The 27,468-nt window shown below is 46.4% G+C and overlaps 1 protein-coding gene across 1 annotated transcript in view; it reads left to right on the forward strand.

Moving 5' to 3' along the window:
* CELSR3 (cadherin EGF LAG seven-pass G-type receptor 3) overlaps window positions 1–27,468 on the forward strand; it is a 256,060-nt gene that overhangs the window by 61,163 nt on the left and 167,429 nt on the right. The window contains exon 2 of the mRNA XM_077451691.1: window positions 12,035–12,673. Within this exon, the coding sequence (XP_077307817.1) occupies window positions 12,035–12,673 (639 nt within the window). The remainder of the gene's footprint in view (window positions 1–12,034; window positions 12,674–27,468) is intronic.

Raw genomic sequence — 27,468 nt, forward strand, 5'->3', positions numbered from 1 at the left:
GGACCAGAAGCTCTGGATCCGCGAGCAACTCCAGAAAATGTGCTCTGCATTTGCCGGTGAGGCAGAGCATGGATTTCCACTTTAAGTAATTATTTTCATATTAACCACTTCCCGACCGGCGCGCGCCGATGTACGTCGGCAGAATGGCACGGGCAGGCATATTGGCGTACAGGTACGTCCATTACTATATGCCGCCCTGCCATTGCGTGTACGTCGCCGTCGGCGCTCTCGCGCGCTGGTCGGGACCCCCGTGAGTCCGGTCGCGGGTCCCACGGACTCGATCACCGCGGGGATACCCGCGATCGTCTCACGGGGAGGCTGAACGAGGAGATGCCGTTGTAAACAGCATCTCCCCGTTCTGCCTAGCAACAAGTGACACTGATCTCTGCTCCGTGTGATTGGAGCAGAGATCAGTGTTCACTAACACAAAGCCCAGCCCCCCCACAGTTAGTAACACGCCCCTAGGAACACTTAACCCCTACACTGCCACCCCCTGGTTAACCCCTTCACTGCCAGTGTCATTTACACAAGAATCAGCGCATTTGTATAGCACTGATTGCTGTATAAATTACAATGGTCCCAAAAATGTCCGATGTCCGCCATAATGTCGCAGTCACAATAAAAATCTCTGATCGCCGCCATTACCAGTAAAAAAAAAAAAATATTAATAAAAATGCCATAAAACTATCCCCTATTTTGTGCTATAACTTTTGCGCAAACCAATCAATAATCGCTTATTGCGATTTTTTTTCACCAAAAATATGTAGAAGAATACGTATCGGCCTAAACTGAGGAAAAAAAATGTTTTTTTTATATATTTTTGGGGGATATTTATTATAACAAAAAGTAAAAAATAATGCGTTTTTTTCAAAATTGTCGCTCTATTTTTGTTTATAGCGCAAAAAATAAAAATGGCAGGGGTGATCAAATACCACCAAAAGAAAGCCCTATTTCTGGGAAAAAAAGGACGTCAATTTTGTTTGGGAGCCACGTCGCACGACCGCGCAATTGTCAGTTAAAGCGACGCAGTGCCGAATCGCAAAAAGTGGTCTGGTCTTAAGCCAGCAAAATGGTCCAGGGCTGAAAGTGGTTAAAGCGGGAGTCCGCCGTTTTTTTTTTTTTTAAAAGCCAGCAGCTACAAATACTGCAGCTGCTGACTTTTAAAATAGTGACACTTCGCGCGCCCGCGATGTCGTCACCCGAAGCCGATCTCTCGATCGTCTCTCGGGTGCTGCCGCCGCCATCTTGGGTATGGGAATCAGGAAGTGGAGCCTTTCAGCTTCATTTCCCGGTTCCCTACTGCGCATGCGCGAGTCGCGCTGCGCAATAAGGATGGTCCCCGCTGTCTCTGGGATCCGTGTGTTTCCCAGCAGGCAGCGGGGGACTTTCGGAAAGGGGCGTAGATTCTGCGGAAAGGGACGTACCTTCTGCAGAATCTACGGCGGAAGTGGGTGCAGAATACCTGTACTGTACAGGTACCTGCACCCCCCTCCCCCCTGAAAGGTGCCAATTGTGGCGCCGGAGCGGGGGAGGATTCCAATGAGCAGAAGGTCCATTTTAGGGTGGACCTCCACTTTAAGTGCTCTGAGAGCTGTTGAGATACCTGCTGGATCCCTACTTTATTTTTTTTATATTACTTGGTGACAAGTCTGCTTTATATAGTTTTTATTGTTGTTGGCCAATAATGATTAATGCAGTTCTGACCTGAGAGGTCCTCCGCCTTGATCGTCAATACGCCTAAGAGAGACACTCATTAATCAATAGCTGCTGGGCCACTGAAGGGTGGCGGTAAATATCGACAAAAAAAAAAAAAAAGCTTGGCGTATCTTAAAGGCCCGGAACGTTTGGGATCAAGACGGCGATATTAAACTGGGTTTTATTGAGATTCCACATCAGACGTATAAACTCAAACACTCGGAACGGAGCTTCTTGAAGATTGCTGTCCTTTTTAATCAGTTCAAAGGAGGAGGCATCACCTTCAGCTTTGCTCCTTCTTTTTAAATTCATAACTTCGCAAGCCTTTGATAAGACAGAAATAGATTAACTTTACAGATGTGGCATTGAAGGAGTTAGCGGCTTCTGTTGAAACTTCATCAGTCGGATTATATAGGCAGAATCTGAGCCCCTGTTATTCCTCGGCTAGCGTTGTAAATTACAGAAATGGAAAAGTATACCCAGAGAGGCGTCATTCGCTGTATGTAGTCGGGATTTCCGACCCGCCGGGTCTTTGGTCGGAAAGACTCAGGCCTCATGCACACGAGACGCTGTTAAACGCACGTTCAGAGGCAGTTGGACACTTTTTTTCAACTGCCCCTGAACTCATTCAATGTTATCCTGTGTGTCCATGTACACAGTCTCGTTTTTTGCCGTTTTTATGCAGTTGCGTTTAACCTCGCTTTTCCAGAAGCAAAAAAATGGGTTCAGACGCAAAAAGTTTCCATGTTTTAGACGCAAAACGCGGTTTTCGTTTATAAGCGTTTTTAAAGGTGACCTATTTTTTTTACATTAAAAATCTCAAAAATTATTGCAAATGATGAAAAAACATTAAAAAATATTTTTGCAATTGCAAGTGGACAATCCACAACTTGTGGCAAGTGACATGGCAGGTGGCAAGTGACGTGGCAAGTGGACAATCCACAACTTGTGGCAAGTGACATGGCAGGTGGCAAGTGACGTGGCAAGCGGACAATCCACAACTTGTGGCAAGTGACATGTCAGGTGGCAAGTGACGTGGCAAGTGGACAATCCACAACTTGGGGCAAGTGACATGGCAGGTGAAGTGGCAAGTGACGTGGCAAGTGGACCATCCACAACTTGTGGCAGGTGACGTGGCAAGTGGCCTGGCAGGTGACGTGGCAAGTGGACAATCCACAACTTGTGGCAGGTGACGTGGCAAGTGACCTGGCAGGTGACGTGGCAAGTGGACAATCCACAACTTCTGGCAGGTGACGTGGCAGGTGATGTGGCAAGTGACGTGACAGGTGACGGGGCAAGTGGACAATCCACAACTTGTGTCAGGTGACGTGGCAAGTGGACAATCCACAACTTGTGGCAAGTGACATGGCAGGTGGCAACTGACATGGCAAGTGGACAATCCACAACTTGTGGCAAGTGACGTGGCAGGTGATGTGGCAAGCGATGTGGCAAGTGGACAGTCCACAACTTGTGGCAAGTGACGTGGCAGGTGATGTGGCAAGTGGACAATCCACAACTTGTGGCAGGTGCCATGGCAGGTGATGTGGCAAGTCACGTGGCAAGTGGACAATCCACAACTTGTGGCAGGTGCTGTGGCAAGTGACACGCTAAATACAAGTACACTGCTGCTCTCACAGCTGCTGCTACTCACTCTGGTCTCACAAAATTGCTGAAATAGTTAATAATACTGTTTTTTGAGCTAGGGAGGGTCTAAGATGTTAGCTGAACTAAACGCTTCTAGACGCGAAAGCGGTAAAACGCCGCTAAATCACGGCAAAACGTGCGTTTCTAAACGCCGGTTTCAGCTTTTAAAAACATGTGTCCAGCAGAGTTTGCATCTGCGTCTCGTGTGCATGAAGCCTCAGACTCATGAGTATGTAGTGCAGCATTTCCAAAGGTACTGAGATCCAGGGGAAGGCAAATAAATTGCTCCAGCTAGGTATAAATTATTTGGAACGTCCTTTACCAATGTTCTTTCCACCGAGAAACTCTTGAAATAACTTTACGGGCTCAGGGAACACCTATTAAAAATTACTATATCTATAGCTCACCGCACATTAGTGTGATGGTCAGTGGGACGAATGTTCCTTACATTGGTGGTCAGTGGGAAGAATCCCCTCTAAGCCCTTGTACACACGGTCGGAAATTCCGACGGAAAAGGTCCGATTGGACCATGTTGTCGGATAATCGGACCGTGTGTGGGCTCCATCGGACTTTTTCCGTCGGAATGTCTGACCAACAAAGTTTGAGAGCTGGATATAAATTTTTCCGACAACATGATCCGATCGGAATTCTCTACAAACGATCGGACAAAGTGCCACACATGCTCAGATCAAATTACGAGACCAAAGCTATTGGCTACTAGCCGCAACGTAGTCCCGTCGTAACGAACGAACGTCATCACGTTCTGAACGATCGGATTTTCCGACAACTTTGTCCGACCGTGTGTATGCAACATCAGTTTCGGGCAAAATCCTTTGGAAAAAATCTGACGGATTTTGTTTATCGGAATGTCCGACTGTGTGTACAAGGGCTTACAGATAAGTTTCCACCGATACCAGTGATCTTTTTACCTATCTGAGGCATAAGCTGATCTTTGTTAACCACTTCCGGACCGCCGTACGCCGATATACGTACTTACTTTGAAAAGGGATTTCTTCGTTATGGCATCGGCTAGCTGCCATAACCCTGGTATCCTCTTCTTCGGCGGGTGGTCCGGTTTCCGATAATAGTGGTCTCTGCGGTGGATTCACTGCGAGATCACTTTTATCAGCGCCGGGAGATGGGCCCTCCCTTCCACCGCGCTCCGGTGCTCTCGGCAACAGCGGAGGCGATCGGATCCTTCTTTCTGCTAGGCATGGAGACGAGTGAGAGAAAGATGGCCTCCACTCATCTCCATACCATTGTAGCTCTCAAAGCGGTAGGAAATCTGCAGATTATAATTTTTTCAAACCTGAAAAAGGCAAATTATGCAAAAGGCATAATGAGCTGTATGCACCGCAAACTAGCTCATTATGAAATACTTACCTTAGAACGAGGCATCGGCAGGTGATCTCGGTCCACGCCGAGGGAGCTGACATTTTCCCTTGGCGTGTCTTCCCGGTATCGCGGCTCTGGCGCTGTGAGTGGCCGGAGCCGCAATGTTGTCACTCCCACGCATGCACGCGGGAGACCTCTCTTCGACAAGGTCCGGCATCTGCCAAACCTTTCAGCCGGGAAATTCAGAGCGCATGCACCTCTGAACACAGCGGCTGCATGCAAGGGGAAGATCTCTTAAACCAGTGATGGCGAACCTTGGCACCCCAGATGTTTTGGAACTACATTTCCCATGATGCTCCACTACACTGCAGAGTGCATGAGCATCATGGGAAATGTAGTTCCAAAACATCTGTAGTGCCAAGGTTCACCATCACTGTCCTAAACCGTTCAGGTTTAGGAGATATGCTTTTTAATTACAGGTAAGCCTTATTATACTTTGCTACGGAATTGACGTTCCGTCGCTGCCATCTTGCTACACCCCACACTCGTACACATTAAGGATACACTAAGAAGGGGGAAAGCGGACATGTTGTTACACCCACCAGAGTTTTGCATTTTACACTTATTTATAACAGTAAAGTCAGTTTATATAGTGAAATACAGGACTTAGAACTCCTTCTGACTGCTTAGATCTTGAATTTTAAAAGCAGCGGCAACCATGCTCATCACACAGGTTTGCTAATCTGACAGAAGTTCGCTGATTTTAAAATGCAACATCTACGAAGTCAGACGGAGTTCTAAGTCCTGTATTTCACTATAGAAACTCACTTTACTGTTATGAATACGTGTAAAATGCTAAACTACGGTGGGTGTAACAACATGTCCGCTTTCCCCCTTCTTAGCCCTTGTACACACGGTCGGAGATTCCGACAACCAAATCCGTCTGAGTAATTCCGACGGATTAATTCTGGAAGAGGTCCGGAAGTGAGGTTGCATACACACGGTCGGACTAAGTTGTCGGAAAATCCGATTGTACATAACGTGATGACGTTATTTCGTTACGACGGGGCTACGTTCAGGCTAATAGCCAATAGCTTTGGTCTAGTAATTTCATCTGAGCATGCGTGGCACTTTGTCCGTCGGAGTAGGCTACACACGATCGGAGCATTTTGACGGAAAATTTTACCGACAAGTTGGAAAAATTGGTCCGTCGGATATACCGATGGAAACAGTCCGATGTAGACCACATACAGTCGGAATATCCGACAAAACGGTCCGATCGGACACATTCCGTCGGAATCTCCGACCGTGTGTACAAGGGCTTAGTGTATCCTGATGCCCTGTACACACGATCGGACATTCCGACCACAAAATCGGTCAGAGTTTTTGCGACGGATTTTGTCCAAAACTGGTAACACACAGTCTGACAAAGTTGTCAGAAAATCCGATCCTTCGGAACGAGGTGACGTTCGTTGCGTACGACGGGACTACGTAGAGGCCAGTAGCCAATAGCTTTGGTCTCCTAATTTAATCTGAGCATGCGTGGCACTTTGTCCGATTGGAATTCTCTACAAACGATCGGAAAAAGTCCGATCGGATTTTTTTGTCGGAAAATTTTATATCCTGCTCTCAAATTTAAATGTCCGATAGAGCCCACACACGATCGGATTTACGGACGATATAATCCGATTGGACCTTTTCCGTCGCAATTTCCGACCGTATGTACAGGGCATTACTGTGGACGAGTGTGGGGTGTAGCAAGATGGCGGCGACGGAACGTCACTTCCGCAGCAAACTGCGAAGGGTCGCTGAATATGCCTTTACATCCTCACCACATGAACGCAAAGGTAGAATCCCTGGAGGATTTGCAACGTGCATTTATCTCGCTTTTTTTTTTTTTATGTTTTTTTATTTTTATTTATGGAGTATACCTCCAAGTATGTTGCGTCCGATGGTGAACCGTAACGAAATGACATTTTTGAAATGCATGAGTAGAAACTTGAAAAGTTGTGCAAATTAAAAAAAAAAAAAACGTTGACAAGTAAAAATGATTGTGTTGTTCTTTTTGTAGCACAGTATGAAAATTTAGAAGAAACACGGCGCAGCTGGATCTGCTGGTTCCACAATAAAATGTATAGATTATAGCGGCGGGCTCGTGCGGACCTCCGAGGCTCGAGTGTCAGGCTTCTGTGAATATCGCTTTGTGTTGTATTCATTGAGGCCTTTTTCTCATTTTTCTTCCCGACGCCTGAAAGAAAATCGATGCCTCTGAGTCCGGGAGGAGCGGACGGACTCTTGTACTTAGCAGAAGAATAGTTTTATGTTCTCTTCCTTATGATGAATAACTGAGCAAAAATGACATCTGAATTCTCTTTTCTCCAGTAGGATTTTTTTTTCCCCCCCTTCTTATCTCTCTTGGTGTTTAATTATTATTATTTGCTTTAGAGTTTTCTGCAGTATTGGCCGAGCCAACCTGAATAAATAGACAATAGAACTTTATGTTTTTCAGTTTTTTTTCGTCTGTTTTAAAGGTTTACATGTCTAGGTTTGTATAAATCAATGTACAGCTTCCAAAATGATGTTGAAATACAATTTAACCACGTCCCTTTTTTGAAGAGGGATATCTCGGTAACGGCAGCTGCCGCAACCGAGGTATCCATCTCTGCAGGCGCCAGTTGTGTTTACGGATCATAATGGTGGTCCCTGTGGCGGATTCGCCGCAAGATCACCGTTCTCGGCAGCGGGAGAGGTGCCACCCCCCCCCCCTCTCCCGCCGCTCTCTCCCGCGCCCTCCGCCGCTTACCGGAGCCGTCGGTAAGGAGGCGATCGGGTCCTGTCTCCTGCTTGGTATGGATACGAGTGAGGGCAAGATGGCCCCCACCCATCTCCATACCATAGCAGGGCGGAACGACGTCAAAACGTCACTAACGCCCATACCTCTGTTGCCCTGTACACACGGTCGGAAATTCCGACGGAAAGGGTCAGATCGGATTATGTTGTCGGAAAATTCGATCGTGCGCGGGCTCTATCGGACTTTTTCCGTCGGAATTTCCGACGGAAAAAAGTTTGAGAGCTGGAACTAAAATTTTCCGACAACAAAATCCGATGGGACTTTTTCCGATCGTTTGTAGAGAATTCCGACGGACAAAGTGAAACTCATGCTCAGAATAAATTACGAGACGAAAGCTATTGGCTACTGGCCTTCTACGTAGTCCCCTCGTACGGAACGAACGGCACCTCGTTCCGAACGATCGCATTTTTCGACAACTTTGTCCGACCCGTGTGCATGCAACGCAAGTTTCGGACAAAATACGACGAATTTTGTGGTCGGAATGTCCGACCGTGTATACAATTTTTTTTTTTTTTACTTCATTTAAGTCCAAATATGAGATCTGAGGACTTTTTGACCCCAGATCTCATATTTAAGAGGACCTGTCATTCTTTTTTCTATTACAAGGGATGTTTACATTCTTTTTTTAAACAGTATAAAAATAAATAAAATAAATAAGAAAATAAAAACATTTTTTAAAACGCTTCATCCCGACAAGCTTGCGTGCAGAAGCGAACGCATATGTGAGTAGCGCCTGCATATGAAAACAAACCACACATGTATCGCCACGATCGGTAGAGTGAGAGCAATAATTCTAGCCCTAGATCTGCTCTGTAACGCAAAACATGCAACCTGTAGAATTTTTTGAACTTCGCCTATGGAGATTTTAGAGGGTAAAAGCTTGACGCCATTGCGCAAGCGGGCGCAATTTTGACACGCAACATGTTGGGTATCAATTTACTCGGCGTAACATTATCTTTCACAATATAAAAAAAAAAAAAAAAGATTGAGCTAACCATTGTCTTTTTTTTATTATTCAAAAAAGTATTTTTTTTTTTCAAAAAAAGTGCGCTTGTAAGACCGCTGTGTAAATACGGTGTGAAAAAAGGTACTGCAACGACCGCCATTTTATTCTCTATTTGATGTTTGGGGGTTCTAAGTAATTTTCTAGCAAAAAAAAACAGTTGTAAACACCAAAATCTCAAAACGAGGCCTGGTTAAGACGCGGTTCACATATGAGCCACGTGCGAGTCACAGCAGGGGTCCGGTGCGTGCCGGGTTCACCGTTTCAGGTCCGATTTCAGCCCAAATTTTGAGCTGAATTCAGAAAGAAAAAAGACTTGCAGCTGTAATTGCAGTGAAAGGCGGTTCTACAAAGTATTGACTCCGGGGGGCGCCATACAAATGTACCCCCCCACACTTTTCACATATTTATTTGTAAAAAAAAATGTTGAAAACCATTTATCATTTTCCTTCCACTTCACAATTATGTGACACTTTGTGTTGGTCTATCATATAAAATTCCAATAAAATACATTCACGGTTTTGGTTGTAACATGACAAAATGTGGAAAATTTCAAGGGGTATGAATACTTTTTCAAGGCACTGTAACTTTCGAATCAAGCAACCCTGTGCTAAATCATTTTGTAGAAAAAGTAAAGCGTTGTCCTCCCTTTTTTCGGTCTGAAGCTAAATGAATCTTAGTTCGGTCTCTTCCAATGGAAAGGATAAAAACTAGCTGGTTGTCTTCCACTGCACATTATTTCAAATCTAAAACTAGTTGGTTAATACAACAAAACTGTTTTTGTATTTTTAAGTTTTGTTTGATTGGCGGAAGGCGGATTCAAATGTCAGTTCCTTATTTTTCAGAAAAATTCTAGTAGCTACATCTGCCCGCTAAAATTCTATATTCCTTCTATGTTCTGCTGCCATTATAATGCTGGATAATAGTGTCATAGTCACTAGATTAATTTTCCAAAATATAGACCAGTGGTCTCCAAACTATGGCCTGGGGGCTTGTCTTTATCAGGCCGTTGAGGCACTATTCCTCCCAATGACACCAACAATGGGACACTATTCCTCTCACTGACACCAACAATGGGGCACTATTCCTCCCATTGACACCAACAATGAGGCACTATTCCTCCCAATGACACCAACAATGGGACACTATTCCTCTCACTGACACCAACAATGAGGCACTATTCCTCCCATTGACACCAACAATGGGGCACTATTCCTCCCATTGACACCAACAATGGGGCACTATTCCTCCCCACTGACACCAATTATGGGGCACTATAACTTTCTCTGGTACCTATTATGGGGCACTATTCCTCCCACTGACACCAATTATGGGGCACTATTCCTCCTCACTGACACCAATTATGGGGCACTATTACTTCCCCTGGTACCATTAATGGGGCACTATTCCTCCTCACTGACACCAATTATGGGGCACTATTACTTCCCCTGGTACCAATTATGGGGCACTATTCCTCCTCACTGACACCAATTATGGGGCACTATTACTTCCCCTGGTACCATTAATGGGGCACTATTCCTCCTCACTGACACCAACAATGAGGCACTATTCCTCCCATTGACACCAACAATGGGGCACTATTCCTCCCATTGACACCAACAATGGGGCACTATTCCTCCCCACTGACACCAATTATGGGGCACTATAACTTTCTCTGGTACCTATTATGGGGCACTATTCCTCCCACTGACACCAATTATGGGGCACTATTCCTCCTCACTGACACCAATTATGGGGCACTATTCCTCCTCACTGACACCAATTATGGGGCACTATTACTTCCCCTGGTACCATTAATGGGGCACTATTCCTCCTCACTGACACCAACAATGAGGCACTATTCCTCCCATTGACACCAACAATGGGGCACTATTCCTCCCATTGACACCAACAATGGGGCACTATTCCTCCCCACTGACACCAATTATGGGGCACTATAACTTTCTCTGGTACCTATTATGGGGCACTATTCCTCCCACTGACACCAATTATGGGGCACTATTCCTCCTCACTGACACCAATTATGGGGCACTATTCCTCCTCACTGACACCAATTATGGGGCACTATTACTTCCCCTGGTACCATTAATGGGGCACTATTCCTCCTCACTGACACCAATTATGGGGCACTATTACTTCCCCTGGTACCAATTATGGGGCACTATTCCTCCTCACTGACACCAATTATGGGGCACTATTCCTCCTCACTGACACCAATTATGGGGCACCATTACTTCCCCTGGTACCAATTATGGGGCACTTTTCCTCCTCACTGACACCAATTATGGGGCACTATTACTTCCCCTGGTAGCAATTATGGGGCACTATTCCTCCTCACTGATGCCAAATATGGGGCACCATTACTTCCCCTGGTACCAATTATGGGGCACTATTCCTCCCACTGACACCAATTATGGGGCACTATTTCTTCCCTTGGTACCACTTATGGGGAACTATTCCACTGACACCAGTTATGGGGCACTTTTACTTCCCCTGGTTCCAATTATGGGACACTTCCTCCCACTGACACCAATTATGGGGCACTATTACTTCCCCTGGTACCAATTATGGGGCACTATTCCTCCTCACTGACACCAATTATGGGGCACCATTACTTCCCCTGGTACCAATTATGGGGCACTATTCCTCACTGACACCAATTATGGGGCACCATTACTTCCCCTGGTACCAATTATGGGGCACTTTTCCTCCTCACTGACACCAATTATGGGGCACCATTACCTCCCCTGGTACCAATTATGGGGCACTATTCCTCCCACTGACACCAATTATGGGGCACTATTCCTCCCACTGACACCAATTATGGGGCACTATTCCTCCTCACTGATGCCAATTATGGGGCACCATTACTTCCCCTGGTACCAATTATGGGGCACTATTCCTCCCACTGACACCAATTATGGGGCACGATTTCTTCCCTTGGTACCACTTATGGGGCACTATTCCACTGACACCAGTTATGGTCACTTTTACTTCCCCTGGTACCAATGAAAGGGCACAATTTCTCAGTTTCTCCCACCGATGCCAACAATGGGGCGCTATTCCTCTCACTGATACCAATGATGGGGCACTATTTCTATTGTTTACTCCCTTTGAGGCTGGACATTTTCTACTCTCACTTGCCACAGTTCGGCCCCTCCAAAGTCTGAAGGACAGTAAACTGGCCCTTTGTTTAGAAAGTTTGGAGGCCCCTGTTATAGAACAAACAGTTTAGAAGTTCACCCCCCCCCGAAGAATCACCCCTTGACTGTAGTCTTGTTGGTAAGGGCTGAGACACAAACTTGGGAGGACAAGCTACCTTCCGAATCCTCAAGGAGATAAGAAAAATAGCCAGAGAGTGTTTAAGCCAACCAGTGCCGATCCAGAAAGGATATTTCAATTGGCCTTTAAATGTTGATGATACTTTCTAACGTAAAGGATGTCGGTTTGTCAAAAAACATTTTTCCACGTTTTTTCTTTTGCAGATGGGATCCATAGTGTGACCGCTCAATGTGTCCTACGCGTTCTCATAATCACCGAGGACATGTTATCGAACAGCATCACCGTCCGCCTGGAGAACATGTCTCAAGAACGCTTTCTGTCCCCCCTCTTGACCAGCTTTTTGGAAGGGGTCTCCACTGTGTTGTCCACCCCAAAGGAAGACATCTTCATCTTCAACATCCAGAACGACACTGATGTAGAGGGATCCATCCTCAATGTCAGCTTTTCCGCTCTTGTACCCCAGGGGGATCGCTCCCAGTTCTTCAGCTCCGAGGACCTTCAGGAGCAGCTCTACATGAAAAGGATGACGCTGACCTCGGCCTCCATGCTGGAGGTTCTACCCTTCGATGACAACGTCTGTCTTCGGGAACCTTGTGAAAATTACATGAAGTGTATATCTGTTCTAAAATTTGACAGCTCGGCCCCTTTCATTGCCTCTGAGTCCATCCTTTTTCGCCCTATTCATCCCATCACCGGCCTGCGCTGCCGCTGCCCTCAGGGCTTTACTGGGGATTATTGTGAAACCGAGATAAATCTCTGCTACTCCAGCCCGTGTCAGAATGGCGGAATGTGCGTCAGAACAGAAGGCGGGTACACCTGTATTTGCAAAGAACGTTTCACAGGTTAGTACTTTTTTATCACTTTGGCTGTTGTTATTACTATGTTAGAAAAACTTGGGCACCAGGCTTGGGTCATGCCATCCTTGTGCCCTGTATTTTTACCAGAATAACAATTTTTTTTATGTGTTTGTGAAGCTTTCCAGAAAGTTCAGCACTACTTACCTTTTAATTACGGTTCCATGACAGGAAGTAAAGTGGTTCGCATGGCAGGGATCACCGATATGTGACCATCACCCCCCTTTTGGCCTGACTCCTGGTGTTGGGTTCTGCTTGGTTTTAAAAAAAAAAAAAAAAAGAAAAATTGAATACCGGTGTCCCATCATATAAGGTCCCCCATCAGATAGTGTCCGCTGTGTACTGCGCATGCGCAGTACACAGCAACACAGATTCCGAAAAATAGCCGAGGATGAACGGCGCCTGCGCCGTGAGTCCAGGTTCTAGCTCCACCATCCAAGTGGACATAGAGTAGGAATAAAAAAGAGCCGAGCGCAGCGAGGCCGAGCCCGAAGCGTGGCGAGCTAAGCTCGCCCGCGAGGGGCCCTCTAATTTTCCGAACCCTATGTCCGCTTGGATGGTGGGGCTACCACCTCCACTCACGGCGCAGACGCCGTTCAGCTTCAGAGATTTTCCGAAGCTTCTTACGGGGCGGACACTATATGATGGCAGGACACTATCTGCCAGAACACCGGCACTCAAAATAACTATCTATATATGTATTGGTGCGCTGCAATCCAATGTGCCCCTTCACTAGGATGGGGAATATATATATATATATATATATATTAATTTTGTGGATTGCGCCCCCTATCTCTCTTTTGTGAAAAACATAAACATATATACAAACGTGCCCACTGTGTATATGATACAGTCTATATCTCAAAAAATACCCCTAACTTATTGCCTAGTGTTTCACCAATTGCAAATCATTCCTGTACATCAAAATACATGTGTGTCCCAAAGAACAAATCCAAATCCTAGAGGCCTAGAGGCGATTCAGTTCGCATTGTGCGCTATACAAGTATTTCATTCATTCATTCATTCATTCAAATACCACAAAAAATAACCAAAACGTCCAGAAAAACACAAAACCACAAAAAAATAAAAATAAAAAAAAAGCTTAAACCCCAACAGTCCTTAATTATATGCCAATCCCCCCCCCAGTTGAGGTGTGTGTATATTGATGCGATCTTGTCTTCAAATTACAATATATTTTTAATCAAAAGTCCTTCGGTGTTCACGTGCGTTATTTTCCACCGCAAAACACCCTTCGTGTCACCGCCACCTTATGAAATGGCCACCCACCAGACTTTATATCACAGTTCGCCTTCGGTTCATTCAATGGATAACCACTCCTTTTACTTGCTCTCCAGTCAGCAATTCCTCGATTTATATATATTCATAAAAAATATATGGAACCAACATAGTGTAAAAACTTTTCAAACTTTAATATAAAAAAACTAAAAAAGCAATTTGGAATCACATATTTCTGTGTCATCTAGCCGACGCTAAGCTTATCCAGCCATGTGTAAACGGTGCATTTTGGGCAAACCAATGATGTTCCACAGGTGACCTTCCTCTCCCTCTCCTGGGTTAACCTTCTCCCGGCGCCTCTATTGCACTGCAAATAGTTCCCACAGCCTCTACGCGTTTCACAGTTCCTTCTGCGTCATCAGGAAGCTCATGAACAAACAAACATTTCATGAACTAAAAGTGGTTTTGAGTGTGTACTGTTGCTGTTAATCGAAGTGTGAACCTTAACTTCCTAAAACTTCGTGATGACTTCTAGAGTTTGGAAGAATGGCTTCTGAATTTGACATTTAGTTTTTCACCCCTGATTAATATGATTGTAGTTTATATGCCCAAAAAAAGTCACATATTGCAGCTTAAAGTGGTTCTGAAGCCTCAGGTTTTTTCTTTTTACCTTAATGGATTGTATGCATTAGGGCAGGGGTAGGCAACTTTAAAGAGGTGGAGATGTACCTGAACAACATAGGAGATGTCATGGGTCACCGGGCGCAGTGTTGCCTTCTCACACCGGATATAAATCTAATTGCTGTACTACTGTGGATGGATTTAAATCAGGTGGTGAGGAGGCAACATATCGTCTCATCGCCACCTGTCAAACACACTTGGATCGCTTTTCAGAGGGGTGGCAGTGTCTGCTGCACTTGTGAACGAACCCTTGGTTGCATTCGGCAGCAACAACCTTCGGGCTCGGTCACACGTAAAGTGGGAGTTGGTAAAAGCCAGCGGTTGAGTCCTGGTTTTACTACCCCCAATCCCTACCCCCTTTAGCTGCTATGGCAGCAGCCAAAGGTGTACATATGCTGCAGCAATTTCTAAGCTCCCTGTTGCTTTTGGTGGGTTCTACTATTTTACAGTAGCCTGCCATTCGTGACCCATTTAAGTAAATGTGGCCACTCTGCAAGTGCCCCGCAACTGCATGCTTCTGCTGGGTCCAGGGAGTTCAGCTCTGCCCCAACACAGTATTTGACTGACAACAGCAGGAGTCAATTGCTCCCACTAATGCTTCAGTCCCTGTGAGTAGAGGGGAGGAAAGGAAAGAACAGATGCAGTCATGCACAGCACTGGATTGATTGAGGACTGAGGTAAGTATTTAGGAAGGCAGGGTAGCACAGAAGACTGTAAAATGTTTTTTTTTTTTTACCTTAGTGGAGAGAATTTACGCCTCAATCGCTGCTCCCTGGTGAGTGAGCTTTGTCATCCAAGGATAGGAAGTGTGTTAATTGCAGCATTGCCGTGTCAAAATTAAGAAACAAACCTGAGAAAAGGGAAAACGAATGCAGACACCACTTCTAAGGACTGTTAAAGGAGAAGTCCAGCCTGGGCTCATTTGGCTGGACTTCTCCTATGCAATTTGTTTTGCACTTGAGTGACCTGGTTTCAGCAGAGAGCTGTCTGAAGTCTGCTCTCCGCCACCAGGATCAGACCAGGCACCGTGTCGTCCTGACTTCTGAAGTCTGGATCCGCCAGATGCCTTGACTGATGGCTGTCTCAGCCTCTCAGCGAGCCGCTCCCCGCCCCTTGACAGCTCAGCTCTCCAATGAGTGTAGCTGTATGATGGTTTCTCCCCCACAGGGGTCCTCAATGGGGTCTTGCGGAAGAAGTCTGAAGTTGAGCTTTAAACTGTATAATAGTTTCTCCACCACAGGGGTCCTCAGTGGAATCCTTGGGGGGGGGGGGGGGGGGGGGAGGGGAGTCTGAAGTTGGGCTTTAAACTGTATGATAACTCTAAGGAATTGTAGACTTCACCCTACACAGCACTATAATTATAGGTTTCAATCGTTGTGTTGGATTTTCCATTTCTATATTTCAGACTCCATGGCAGGGAGCAGAGTTGTGCGTCCCTCTAAACTAAGGCACATGGCAACGCATGTTTGAGCCCACCAAGCCGCAGCTAAAATACGGCTAATTAAAATGCCAAATTCCATCCGTCACTCAATTAATCCTGCACATTTAGTTGTTCGCTTGGCTGCGTTTTTTTTTTTGTTTTCTGTAAATACACATTAGAGAACAGCAGAATGTTTAACCAGGATGTGTATCTAGATTGCGTTCTCTTAAGCCGAGCTCTCCAAACAACAAAGATCCTATAGCGGCAGCGGCGGAGCCCGTCTCCCTCGGGATAGGCTCCAATCGCCGACAGTGAATCCAACAGGTGCTGTAGCGCAATTCTCTCCTGTTTACCCACTGTTAGCCTGTTTACCTTCCTGATGCCGGAGAACGCACAGAATTCTAAGCAGCTCTCTGGGAATCGGTCTGCCGGAGAATAGAAAAGCAAAACCAAGTCATGAAATGAATGCGCGGAGACGTCCCGGCTGGATTTGTGCTTGGAGAACAATTGACTGGAGTTGGAGAGAAGGTAATAAAAACCTGTTGTTTTTTTGTTTTGTTTTTTTGCCTTGGACCTTTAAAGCGGATCTAAACCCGTGCTTTAATGGTTTCCCAAAACAGCTACATTTAAAGCGGAACTAAACCCATTAATTTAACAGATTCATAAAACATTTATATTCCCGGCACTCCGGAAATGCTGTCACATTTGCTTGTGCTCCCAATTAAATTGTCAAACCAGCAAATGACTGGAGTCATAACTGATCACATGTGCAGCACCATGGCGTTTGCAGATGAAACAGAGGCCAAGATGGCAGCTTCCTTGGCTGAAAAGGATGGGGGGGGGGGTTAGTTCCGCTTTAAGGCATGCCATGAATGATAACTGTCAGTGCTGCACGTGCTCTCAGCTGAACTGGCAAGCCATCAAATTGCTGGTGTCATACCTGATTACATGTGCAGCACCATGGCAACTGTAGATCAAACAGAGGCCAAGATGGCAGCTTTCTTGGATGTAAAGGATAAGGGGTGGGGGGTTTAGTTCCTCTTTAAAGAGGAAGTAAACCCTCTTTGCATCGCATAGTAGTCCATTATATGTCACTTACCTGACACAGGAGCCAGCGAAGTCACCGCTGTCCCCTGTAGTCCGGAGCATCCATCTTCTCGGTGGGTCTCGCTGCTCCGCCGCTGTCATTCGGCGAAGCCGCGATGACATCACTCCCGCGCATGCAGCGCGCCGCTGTCTATGGCGCATGCGCCGTAGACAGCGGTGCCTGTATTTTGGCAAATATCTCCTAAACCGTGTAGGTTTAGGAGATATTTCTTGGACCTACAGGTAAGCCTTAATCTAGGCTTACCCGTAGGTCAAAGTTGGTTGTAAGGGTTTACAACCACTTTAACCACCTGACACCTGCGCTATGGCCGAATGACGGCCTCCCCTGTGAACGTTCCCTGCGCGCGCTGTGATCACTAAGTCACTGAAACTCGGGTGATCACCGATCTGAGTAAGGGGCCGGTCCCGTCCCCTCACCATGTGATCAGCCAATGACAGCTGATCACATGATGTAAACAAAAGCTCGGTGATCGTTTTTTTTTTTCCTCCTCACGCTGACAGCGGAGGAGAAAAAAAAAGCCGATCACCTGCTTATCTTAAAGGGACATCGGTCCCGAAAAGGAAGAGGCAATTATGCCTCATTTATAGAGTAACAGTGCCCACAAGTGCCACCTATCGATGCCCACAAGTGCCACCTATCAATGCCCACCAGTGGTGCAAATCAGTGCCACCTAGAAGTGCTGCCTATCAGTGTAACCGATCAGTGCCCATCACTGCCACCTATCAGTGCCCATCAGTGCCGCCTCATCAGCGTACATCAATGACGGACAAAAATTACCTGTTATAAAATTTTAAAACAAAAGAAAAATAAAAAGATTTAGAAAAATTCGGTCTTTTTACATAAAAAAATAAATAAAAATTCAAATCGCACAGGTGATCAAATACCACCAAAAAAAAGCTCTATTTGGGGGAAAGAATGATAAAAATGTCATTTGGGTGCAGTGTTGTTTGACCGCGTAATTGTCATTCAAAGAGTGACAGCGCTAAAAGCTGAAAATTGGTCTGGATAGGAGGAGGGTTTAAGTGCCCAGTGAGCAAGAGGTTAAAGAGAAACTTCACTTTACCTCTTTTCATCGACCACCTCCCGGCCCTTTAAGAGTTCTAAAAGCCGAGAGGTGGAAGTGGGCATTCAGGTATTCAGGTCATGTGACCACTGCGATTGGCTGTCACAGTGGTCACATTTTTAGAAAGCTCCCGATCGCAAGTATGCATCGGGACCTTTCTGGTACCCTCCGGCTACCGTGCGGGGAGCGTACTCTCAGCATGGTAAGGAAAGGATAACCGTGATTGTTTCACGGTACCAACATCCAAATATGTAGATATAGAGAAAAATGGGTTCCCCTTGGGGTAAGACTTTAACGGCACTTGGATAAATGGAAAAAATCAATTAGATAGAAAAAATAATCATATTTTTTATTGAAAGTACATAGATAAAAACATGGATAATGGAGTGTACATGGAAGCCATTACTGCTGATGCAATAGTTACAGACAGGTGGTAAATGAGATTTATCCTTTACCCGACGCGTTTCAGAGTCTATTAGAGATACTCCTTCCTCAGGGGTTGATAGGTTCTTTGGGGTGATGGCGGTTTCCAGTGGCCATGTTGTGCTTCTTTATGTTGTTGTTAATTGTATGGAGTGTGCTGTGCTATAAGTGTTTGATTGCTGCAATTGTAAATGTTAAACACCCAAGCCAATTTTCAGCTTTCAGCACTGTCACTTTTTAAATGACAATTGCACGATCATGCAACACTGCACCCAAGCTACATTTTTATCATTTTTTTCCCACAAATAGAGCTTTCTTTTGGTGGTATTTGTTCACCTGTGCGGTTTTTATTTTTTGCTACACTAACAAAAAAGTTTTTTTTGTTATAAAATGTTGTAAATAAGTAAGTTTTCTCCTTCACTGATGGGCACTGATAAGCTGCACTGATGAGGCGGCACCAATGAGGTGGCACCAGTGAGATATACTAATGGGCACTGACGATGGGCACTGATGGGCACTGATATGCAGCACTGATGGGCATTGATAGGCAGCACTGATGGGCACTCATAGGTGGCACTGGGGGGCACTAATGGGCACTGATAGACGACACTGAAAGGCTGCACTGATGGGTACTTATGGGTGGCACAGATAGACAGCACTGATGGGCACTGAAAGGCGGCACTGATGGGCATTGATGGACTCTGATGCATGGCACTGGATTTCACTGATAGGCATCACTGGTGGCACTAGCACTGGTAGGCATTTTTCACTGGCACTGATTGGCATTTCCCTGGTGGTCTAAGGTGGCATAACTGGTGGTCCAGTGTGGTGGCCACCTAGATCAGAGTTGCGGTGTCAGACCGACACGCCGCAACAATGACCGCAGTGATGATTGCCCCCGTCATATTGCTAAATGCTGGGCAGCAAGTGGTTAAAGAACCTTAAAGCATAACCTTTTTTTTTTTTTTTGTTTTGGATAAAGAGATGTATAAGACCCCCTGTCATGTTTTTATTGCTGTCTGTGTCCCCGTTTAGGAAGACCCCCCCCCCCCCCTCTCTATTTGTCCTGTTTACCGTTATCACCGAGAATCAAAGTGACTAATCACAGCACAGCCGGGGCACCAGTGGTGCGCGGCGCCCCCTACCAGGAAAATCGGAATCACGTACAGTATATGTTAATGATTGTGTGCTGCTGGCCCGCACTGTAGCAGTAAAGCTGTAATGGTACCGCAGGGCCCAACCATTAGCAACACACAAATTTGTGTGACGTGAGAACGCACGCGATTTTGCACACGTTCCTGCAGTGCACAGATGTGAATCAGGACTTAAGGTTTCCAACATGGCCAGAGAAGAGTAATGACGGCCCGGGTCAAGTAGCTTCCTCACCTGTGAAAAATCCTTAAACCCCGTCCTGCTGGGAACACAAAGCAATCGTGGAGAAAGTCGATACGTTTCTGCTTCAAATCTCTCCGAGAGCCGCACGCCGCCATTTATTTCTTAGAAACACCAGACATAATAAAGAAAGTTTTTTTTTCGTATTTTAAAATGTTCCTGACCTTAACCCGCTTAGACTCTCTCTTTAACCCTTCTTAAGCGGCCGGCCCTCTCAGTCTCCCGGATTCCACCCCGTTGCGCTCCACTGCCGGCTTCCAGCAGAACGCGGGATTAAAGGAATGTGTTCCTCGTTGCCGAACATTTCCATTTTGATTCCTTGAGGAATGTCTTGTGGTTGAGAAAGATAAAGGATTATTAATTTAAAACCCAGGCTTGTGAGACTGACAGCACCGGCCGTATTAATGTGTTTCTCTTTCCAGTCTTTGCTCGGGCAACTTTTCAATTAACTCGTCCGCTGCCGCCACTGCTTTGGTAGGCGTTATGAGTAGCGGGTAAATCCTGCATTGGGGTGATGTCATTGCGGAGCTGGGCCACGTTTCGGAGTTTAGGCTGTTTAAGGCACAAGCGAATAATAACAACAGGGTGAGGGGGGCGTTATTTATTGCAGTGGAGTCCTCTTAAAGAGGACCTGTCACCTGTTTATAGCATCACCTCCAGCCTTCCCTTCAGTCTTGCACAGTTTACCGGCTAATGAAATAGCTTACTCTGATTTCACTGTACACTGTAAACTACTCACAATGTGTATTAGAAGCTGTAGCAAGCCAGATAGAACCTACCTTGGGTCCAGCATTATCTAGCCCCCCGCCCCCCGCCCCCCTGGATCACACTGCTGCCTTATACACACAATGCTTCCGCTCTCTGCCCCCCATCCCCCTGGATCACACTGCTGCCTTATACACACAATGATTCCACTCTCTGCCCCCCTCCCCCCGGATCACACTGCTGCCTTATACACACAATGCTTCCGCTCTCTGCCCCCCCTCCCCCTGGATCACACTGCTGCCTTATACACACAATGATTCTGCTCTCTGCCCCCCCCCCCATATCACACTGCTGCCTTATTCACAAAATGCTTCCGCTCTCTGCCCCCCCTCCCCCTGGATCACACTGCTGCCTTATACACACAATGCTTCCGCTCTCTGCCCCCCCCCGTATCACACTGCTGCCTTATATACACAATGCTCCGGCTCTCTGCCCCCCGCCCCCTACCCTGGATCACACTGCTGCCTTATACACACAATGATTCCGCTCCCTGCCCCCCCCTCCCCCCGGATCACACTGCTGCCTTATACACACACACAATGCTCCCACTCTCTGCCCCCTCCCTCCGGATCACACTGCTGCCTTATGCACACAATGCTCCAGTTTTCTGCCCCCCTCCCCCTGAATTACACTGCTGCCTTATATACACAATGCTTCGGCTCTCGCTCCACCTTTCCCCTGGATCACACTGCTGCCTTATACACACAATGCTGTACGTCAGCTTCTTTAACCACTCCCCGCCCGTCCTATAACAGAATGACGGTCGGGCGGTGGTTCTGTTATCCTGACTGGGCGTCATATGATGTCCGGCAGGATAACATGCCGGCCTGCGAGTGCCGCATCTCCGATCGTGATAAGTAGCCTCTGTCAGAGGCTTCTTGCCACTTGATCAGCTGTGACCAAGCACAGCTGATCATCACGTGAACCAGGAAGTGCTGGTAAACGGCATTCCTCGGTTTGCGCTGACAGGGAGAGCCGATCGGAGCCAAAATTTTTATAACAAAAACGAAGAAAAACTTAATTTTTTCCAAAAATGTCAGTCTTTTTGAGTTGTTTTAGCAAAAAGTAAAAACCACAGGATTGATCAGATAGCACCAAAAGAAAGCTATATTTGTGGTAAGAAAATGATAAAAATGTAGTTTGGTTACAGTGTTGTATGACCGCGCAATAGTTATTCGAACTGCGACAGCGCTGAAATCTGAAAATTGTCCTGGGCAGGAAGGGGCAAAAGTGCCTGGTACTGAAGTGGTTAAGCAGGATAGCAGGCGCGCACGCGGGCGCGACGACCGCCGGCCACGCGCAATCGCGGCCACGAGGGGCAGAACAGGGACATGTGTGTGTAAACACACAAATCCCTGTTCTGTGAGCTGAGGAGCGACAGGTCATGAGTTCCTACTAGCTAGGAAAAGCTAACTGTCATCTTCTATAGTCAGTCCCCTCCCCCCACAGTTAGAACACACACTAGGGAACACAGTTATCCCCTTGATGGTCCCCTAGTGTTAACCTTTTCCCTGCCAGTGATATTTACACAGTAATCAGTGCATTTTTATAGCACTGATCGCTGTATAATTGTCAATGGTCCCAAGTCCCGATAAAAATCGCAGATGGCCGCCATTACTAGTAGAAAAAAAAAATACCATAAATCTCTCCCCTATTTTGGAGACGCTATAAATTTGCGCAAACCAATCAATAAACGCTTATTGCGATTTTTATTACCAAAAATATGTAGAAGAATACAGATCGGCCTAAACTGAGGAAAAAATTCGCTTTAAAAAAAAAAAAAAAAATTGGGGATATTTGTTATAGCAAAAAGTACACACTATTGTGTTTTTTTCAAAATTGTCGCTCTTTTTTTGTTTATAGTGCAAAAAATAAAAACCGCAGCGATGATCAAATACCACCAAAAGAAATCTCTATTTGTGGCAAAAAAAGGACGTCAATTTTGGTTGGGTGCAACGTCGCACGACCGCGCAGTTGTCAGTTAAAGCAAGGCCCTTTAAATCAGTGCCGAATCGCAAAAAAGGGCCTGGTCATTGAGCAGCCAAATCTTCCGGGGCTGAAGTAGTTAAAGTCTTGTTTTTTTTTTTAAATAGCAAACGGGTTATACTTACCTCCTCTGCGCAGTTGGTTTTGCACAGAGCAGCCCAGATCCTCTTTGCTGCTCCTGGCCCCTCCCTCCTGTGGAGTGCCCCTACAGTCAACAGCTTCCTATGGGGGCACCCGAGCCAAGTAACAGCTCCGTGTGTCCATTCAGACATGGAGCCCCGACTTGGCCCTGCCCCCTCTCTCTCCCCTGATTGGCTTTGATTTACAGCCAGGGGAGCCAATGAGGCCGCTACTGTGTCTCAGCCAATCAGCAGGCGTGTCCCGGACGGCTTAGACATTTGTGGACATCGCTTGAGAGAGATGGGGTTCAGGTAAGTAATTAGGGGATGCTGGGGCGGCTGCTGCACACAGAAGTTTTTTTTATTTAAATGCAAAGAGATAAAAAACCTTCCGCCTTTATAACTCCTTTAAATCAAATCCACCCTGCTAGAACACCTGTCAGGTTTTTATCGCCGTCTGTGTCCCCGTTAGAGAGATTTACTCTAGTTGTTCTAGTTGTCACTGAGAAAGAAACTGAAAAGACAATCCCAAATTTTGGTTTGCCACCAGAACAGGGGCAAAAGAGTCTTCCAATGGGGACACTAGCTTCAAAGATTCCCTCAATTTGCAGGGTTTTCCTTTCACTTCCTGCTTTGGCCATGGGACAGGAAGTGAGGGGAATTCTCCCCAATGGGACACTAATACCTAAAAACCGTTATAACCGCTCATTACTCTATCCAAAATGTAACAAAAAATAACAAAAATGTGCCTTTTAGTTCTAGTTTAATATAAAACAGCCATCTCCCAGCAAATAAAGCTGAACACATTCTAGTTGTGCCTTCCCCCCCCCCTTGTGGTATTATAATGAGACAGAGATGTATAGGTGGGAGATTTGAGTGTCGCAGATCTATAGGAGCCAAGCAGAGAATGGAGAGGAGCGAGGGTGGTCCCTTGGAGAGGACGTATCAGAGTCATTGATGTCCCCGCGGAACTCGCCGGCGCTCTTGTTTTTTCATGCAGAAGAGAAAGATTAAACGATTTGTTTCCCCCTCGTATCTCTCTGGGCGTTGTGGAGGGAGATACATGTGTCTTTTAAGGGGGAAAAACAGCCTTCCCATTTATCAGGCATATAAGCGATTATCTCGCCGTGGGGCCGGGTAATAAATTATTCTGCTCAGGCGACAGCACTTCCACCACGCAGGATATAGGCTGCATTCACACCTGAGCGTAGCTTTTTCAAGCGTTTTTTGCGGCGTTTTTTACCGCGATTGCAGCGTTTTTTAACCGCAATTCGCTGTGTTTTTTGCCGCGTTTTGTCGCGAATTTGTGCAGGGCAAAAGGTCACCAATGTTAAGCATTGAGCAGATACAGCGTCAAAACGCCCATAGAAACGCTCGTTGTCGCGCTAAACGCTCGAATCGAGCGTTTTTCCATTCGTTTCTATGGGAATGAAAACGCCCAAATCAGCCCGATTCGCGCGACAAAAAAGGGTCCGGAACTTGTTTGAGCTTCAGGCGTTGGGCTTCAGGCGACTTGGAGTGGAGATGTGAACCATCTCCATTGAGAATAATGGATTTTTTCCCCTCCAGCGTTTTGTAGCTTCAGGCGTAGGGCTACAAAACGCTCAGGTGTGAATGGGGTCTTAAAGAGGACCTGTACTGCAAAAAAAAAAAAAAAAAAAAACTGGCCTCCCTGTCACTCATCTCTTTTCACATTACAGACTTAAAGAGTAACTCCACTTTTGTTGAGAAAAAAAAAAAAAAAACATTGCCCCCTGGGTGATCTATGTACATTGCAGGGATTTTAAGAAGCTTTATTGCAGATTCCTACCTTTTTTTTTTTTATTCTGAAGAAATAGCTGTTTGTTTGTCTATGTGGTAAGTGAATGGGAGTGATTTTATAATTATCAATCAGCTGCTGCCCTTACAGGGCTCTAACGAGGAAAGTGGCTGGGCCTGCATCTCTTTAGACCGGATATACACTTTGGGAGTATCGCACCAAAAAATTAAATTTTTGTTGCAGGGGATGCCCAAAAGCTGACTTGTATCTCTTAGTGCACACTTCTGGGAAAATCAGTGAGCCAATCACACAAACAGGAAGTTACATTTCTGGGGGTGGGGGGGTGTTCTGTATACCATGTGTGTACAGAACACCTCCAGGTTGCTAGATTGCATTTTACAGAAGTTTACAAAACTGCAGATTAAAAAGGAAAGGTCATTTTTAATAACATTCAATTACAATACGATGTGTGTCACAGTTGTATGCACTATATTATTTTTAGTTTTTTTAACCACTTGCTTACTGGGCACTTAAACCCCCCTCAGTCCCAGACCAATTTTCAGCTTTCAGCGCTGATGCACTTTGAATGACAATTGCGCGGTCATACAACACTGTACCCAAATGAAATTTTTATCATTTTTTTCCCACAAATAGAGCTTTCTTTTGGTGGTATTTAGTTACAGCTCGGAGTTTTATTTTTTGCTAAACAAACAAAAAAAGATGCAAAAAAAAAATCATGTTTTAATAGTTTGTTATACAATTTTGCAAACGGGTCATTTTTCTCCTTCATTGAAGTGCGCTGATTAGGCGGCACTGATGGCTGCATTGGTGGGCACTGATGGGCTGCATTGGTGGGCACTGATAGGCTGCATTGGTGGGCACTGATAGGCTGCACTGGTGGGCACTGATAGGCATAGTTAAGGCGGCACTAATAGGCACAGATAAGGCGGCACCGATCGGCACAGATAAGGCGGCACTGATGGGCAAAGATGGGCACAGATAAGATGGCATGGATGGGTGGCACGGATAAGTGGCACGGATGGGTGGCACGGATGGGCACTGATAGGTACCACTGATAGATGGGACTGATGGGCACTGATAGGTGGCACTGATAGGTGGCTCTGATAGGTGGCACTGCTGGGCACTGATGGGCGGCACTGCTGGGCACTGATGGGCGACACTGGGGTGCAGCACCTTTAAGGAAGATTGTGGGCACTGTGGGTGGCACTGTTGGTGGCACTGCTGGATGGCACTGTGGGTGGCACTGTGGGTGGCACTATGGGCACTGCTGGGTGGCACTGATGGGGGGCACTTACTTTCATTCAGGATGGCACTGCGGTGGGCAGGTGGGCACTGGCAGGAGGCAGGTGGTCAGCTGTATTGCTGGCCGTGATCGGGACTGATGTCCCGATCACGGCCGCCGGTGATCGGCTTTTTTTTTCTCTCCTCGCGCTGTCAGCGCGAGGAGGAATAATAGCCGATTACCGGCTCCGTTCTGTCACATGATCAGCTGTCATTGGCTGACAGCTGATCACGTGATAAGGGGTCGGGATCGACCCCTTGCACGGATCGGTGATCAGGCGAGTCTCGTGGACTCGCCGATCACAGAGCGCGCCGCGCGCGCCCCTCAGGGGGCGCGCAGGCCGCTCGTAACCGGGACGACGTCAATAGACGTAGTCCCGGAAAAGTAGATCCGCGCTAATGCCGTCATTTGGCAATAGCGCGGATCTCAAGTGGTTAAATTATTTGCTATAGTTACCCTTTAAAGTGGTTGTAAACCCTTACAAACCACTTTGACCTACAGGTAAGCCTAGATTAAGGCTTACCTGTAGGTCCAAGAAATATCTCCTAAACCTACACAGTTTAGGAGATATTTACCAAAAGACGCATGAGCCGTAGACAGTGGCGTGCAGGCGATATGCCGTTAGTGGCGGCTCCCGTGCGCATGCGCGGGAGTGATGTCATCGCTGCTCCGGTGCTGTGAGTGGCCGGAGCAGCGATACCCAGAAGAAGATGGACACTCCAGACTACAGGGGACAGCGGTGACTTCGCTGGCTCCTGTGTCAGGTAAGTGACACATAATGGGCTACTATGCGATGCAAACTATGCGATCCAAACTGTAGCCAGGGGCCAGATGCGGCTCTTTGCCTGCTTTTATCCGGCCCTTGGGGCACTATTAATCCCACTAATACCAGTGAAGGGGCACAGTTCCTTCCATTAACACTAACGAAGAGCCCACATTCTTCCAACGATGGAACACCTTTCTTCCCAGTGACACCAACAATGGAGCACAATTCCTCCCAAAAGACACCAATGATGGGGTGACTTTCCTTCCGATGACACCAACAGTGGGGCACTATTCCTCCCACTGAATCCAACAATGAGGCACTATTCCTCCCACTGACACCAACAATGGGGCATAATCCTCCCAATGACAGCAATGATGGGGCACCTTTCCTCCCAATGACACTAACAGTGAGACACCATTCCTTTCAATGACACCAATGATGGGGCACTATTCCTCCCAACGATGGGGCACCTTTTCTCCCAATAACACCAATAAGGGGGCTCCATTCCTTCCAATGATGGGGCACTATTCCTCCCAATGATGGATCACCTTTTCTCCTAATAACACCAACAAGGGGGCTCCATTCCTTCCAATGATGGGGCACTATTCCTCCCAATGACACCAACGATGGGGCACCTTTACTCCCAAGAAACACCAACAAGGGGGCTCCATTCCTTCCAATGATGGGGCACTATTCCTCCCAATGACACGAACGATGGGGCACCTTTTCTCCCAATAACACCGACAAGGGGGCTCCATTGCT

The sequence above is a fragment of the Lithobates pipiens genome, unplaced genomic scaffold (assembly GCF_037356315.1).
Source record: "Lithobates pipiens isolate NorthernLeopardFrog02 unplaced genomic scaffold, aLitPip1_a1.2 Scaffold_23, whole genome shotgun sequence".
NCBI classification, from domain to species: domain Eukaryota; kingdom Metazoa; phylum Chordata; class Amphibia; order Anura; family Ranidae; genus Lithobates; species Lithobates pipiens.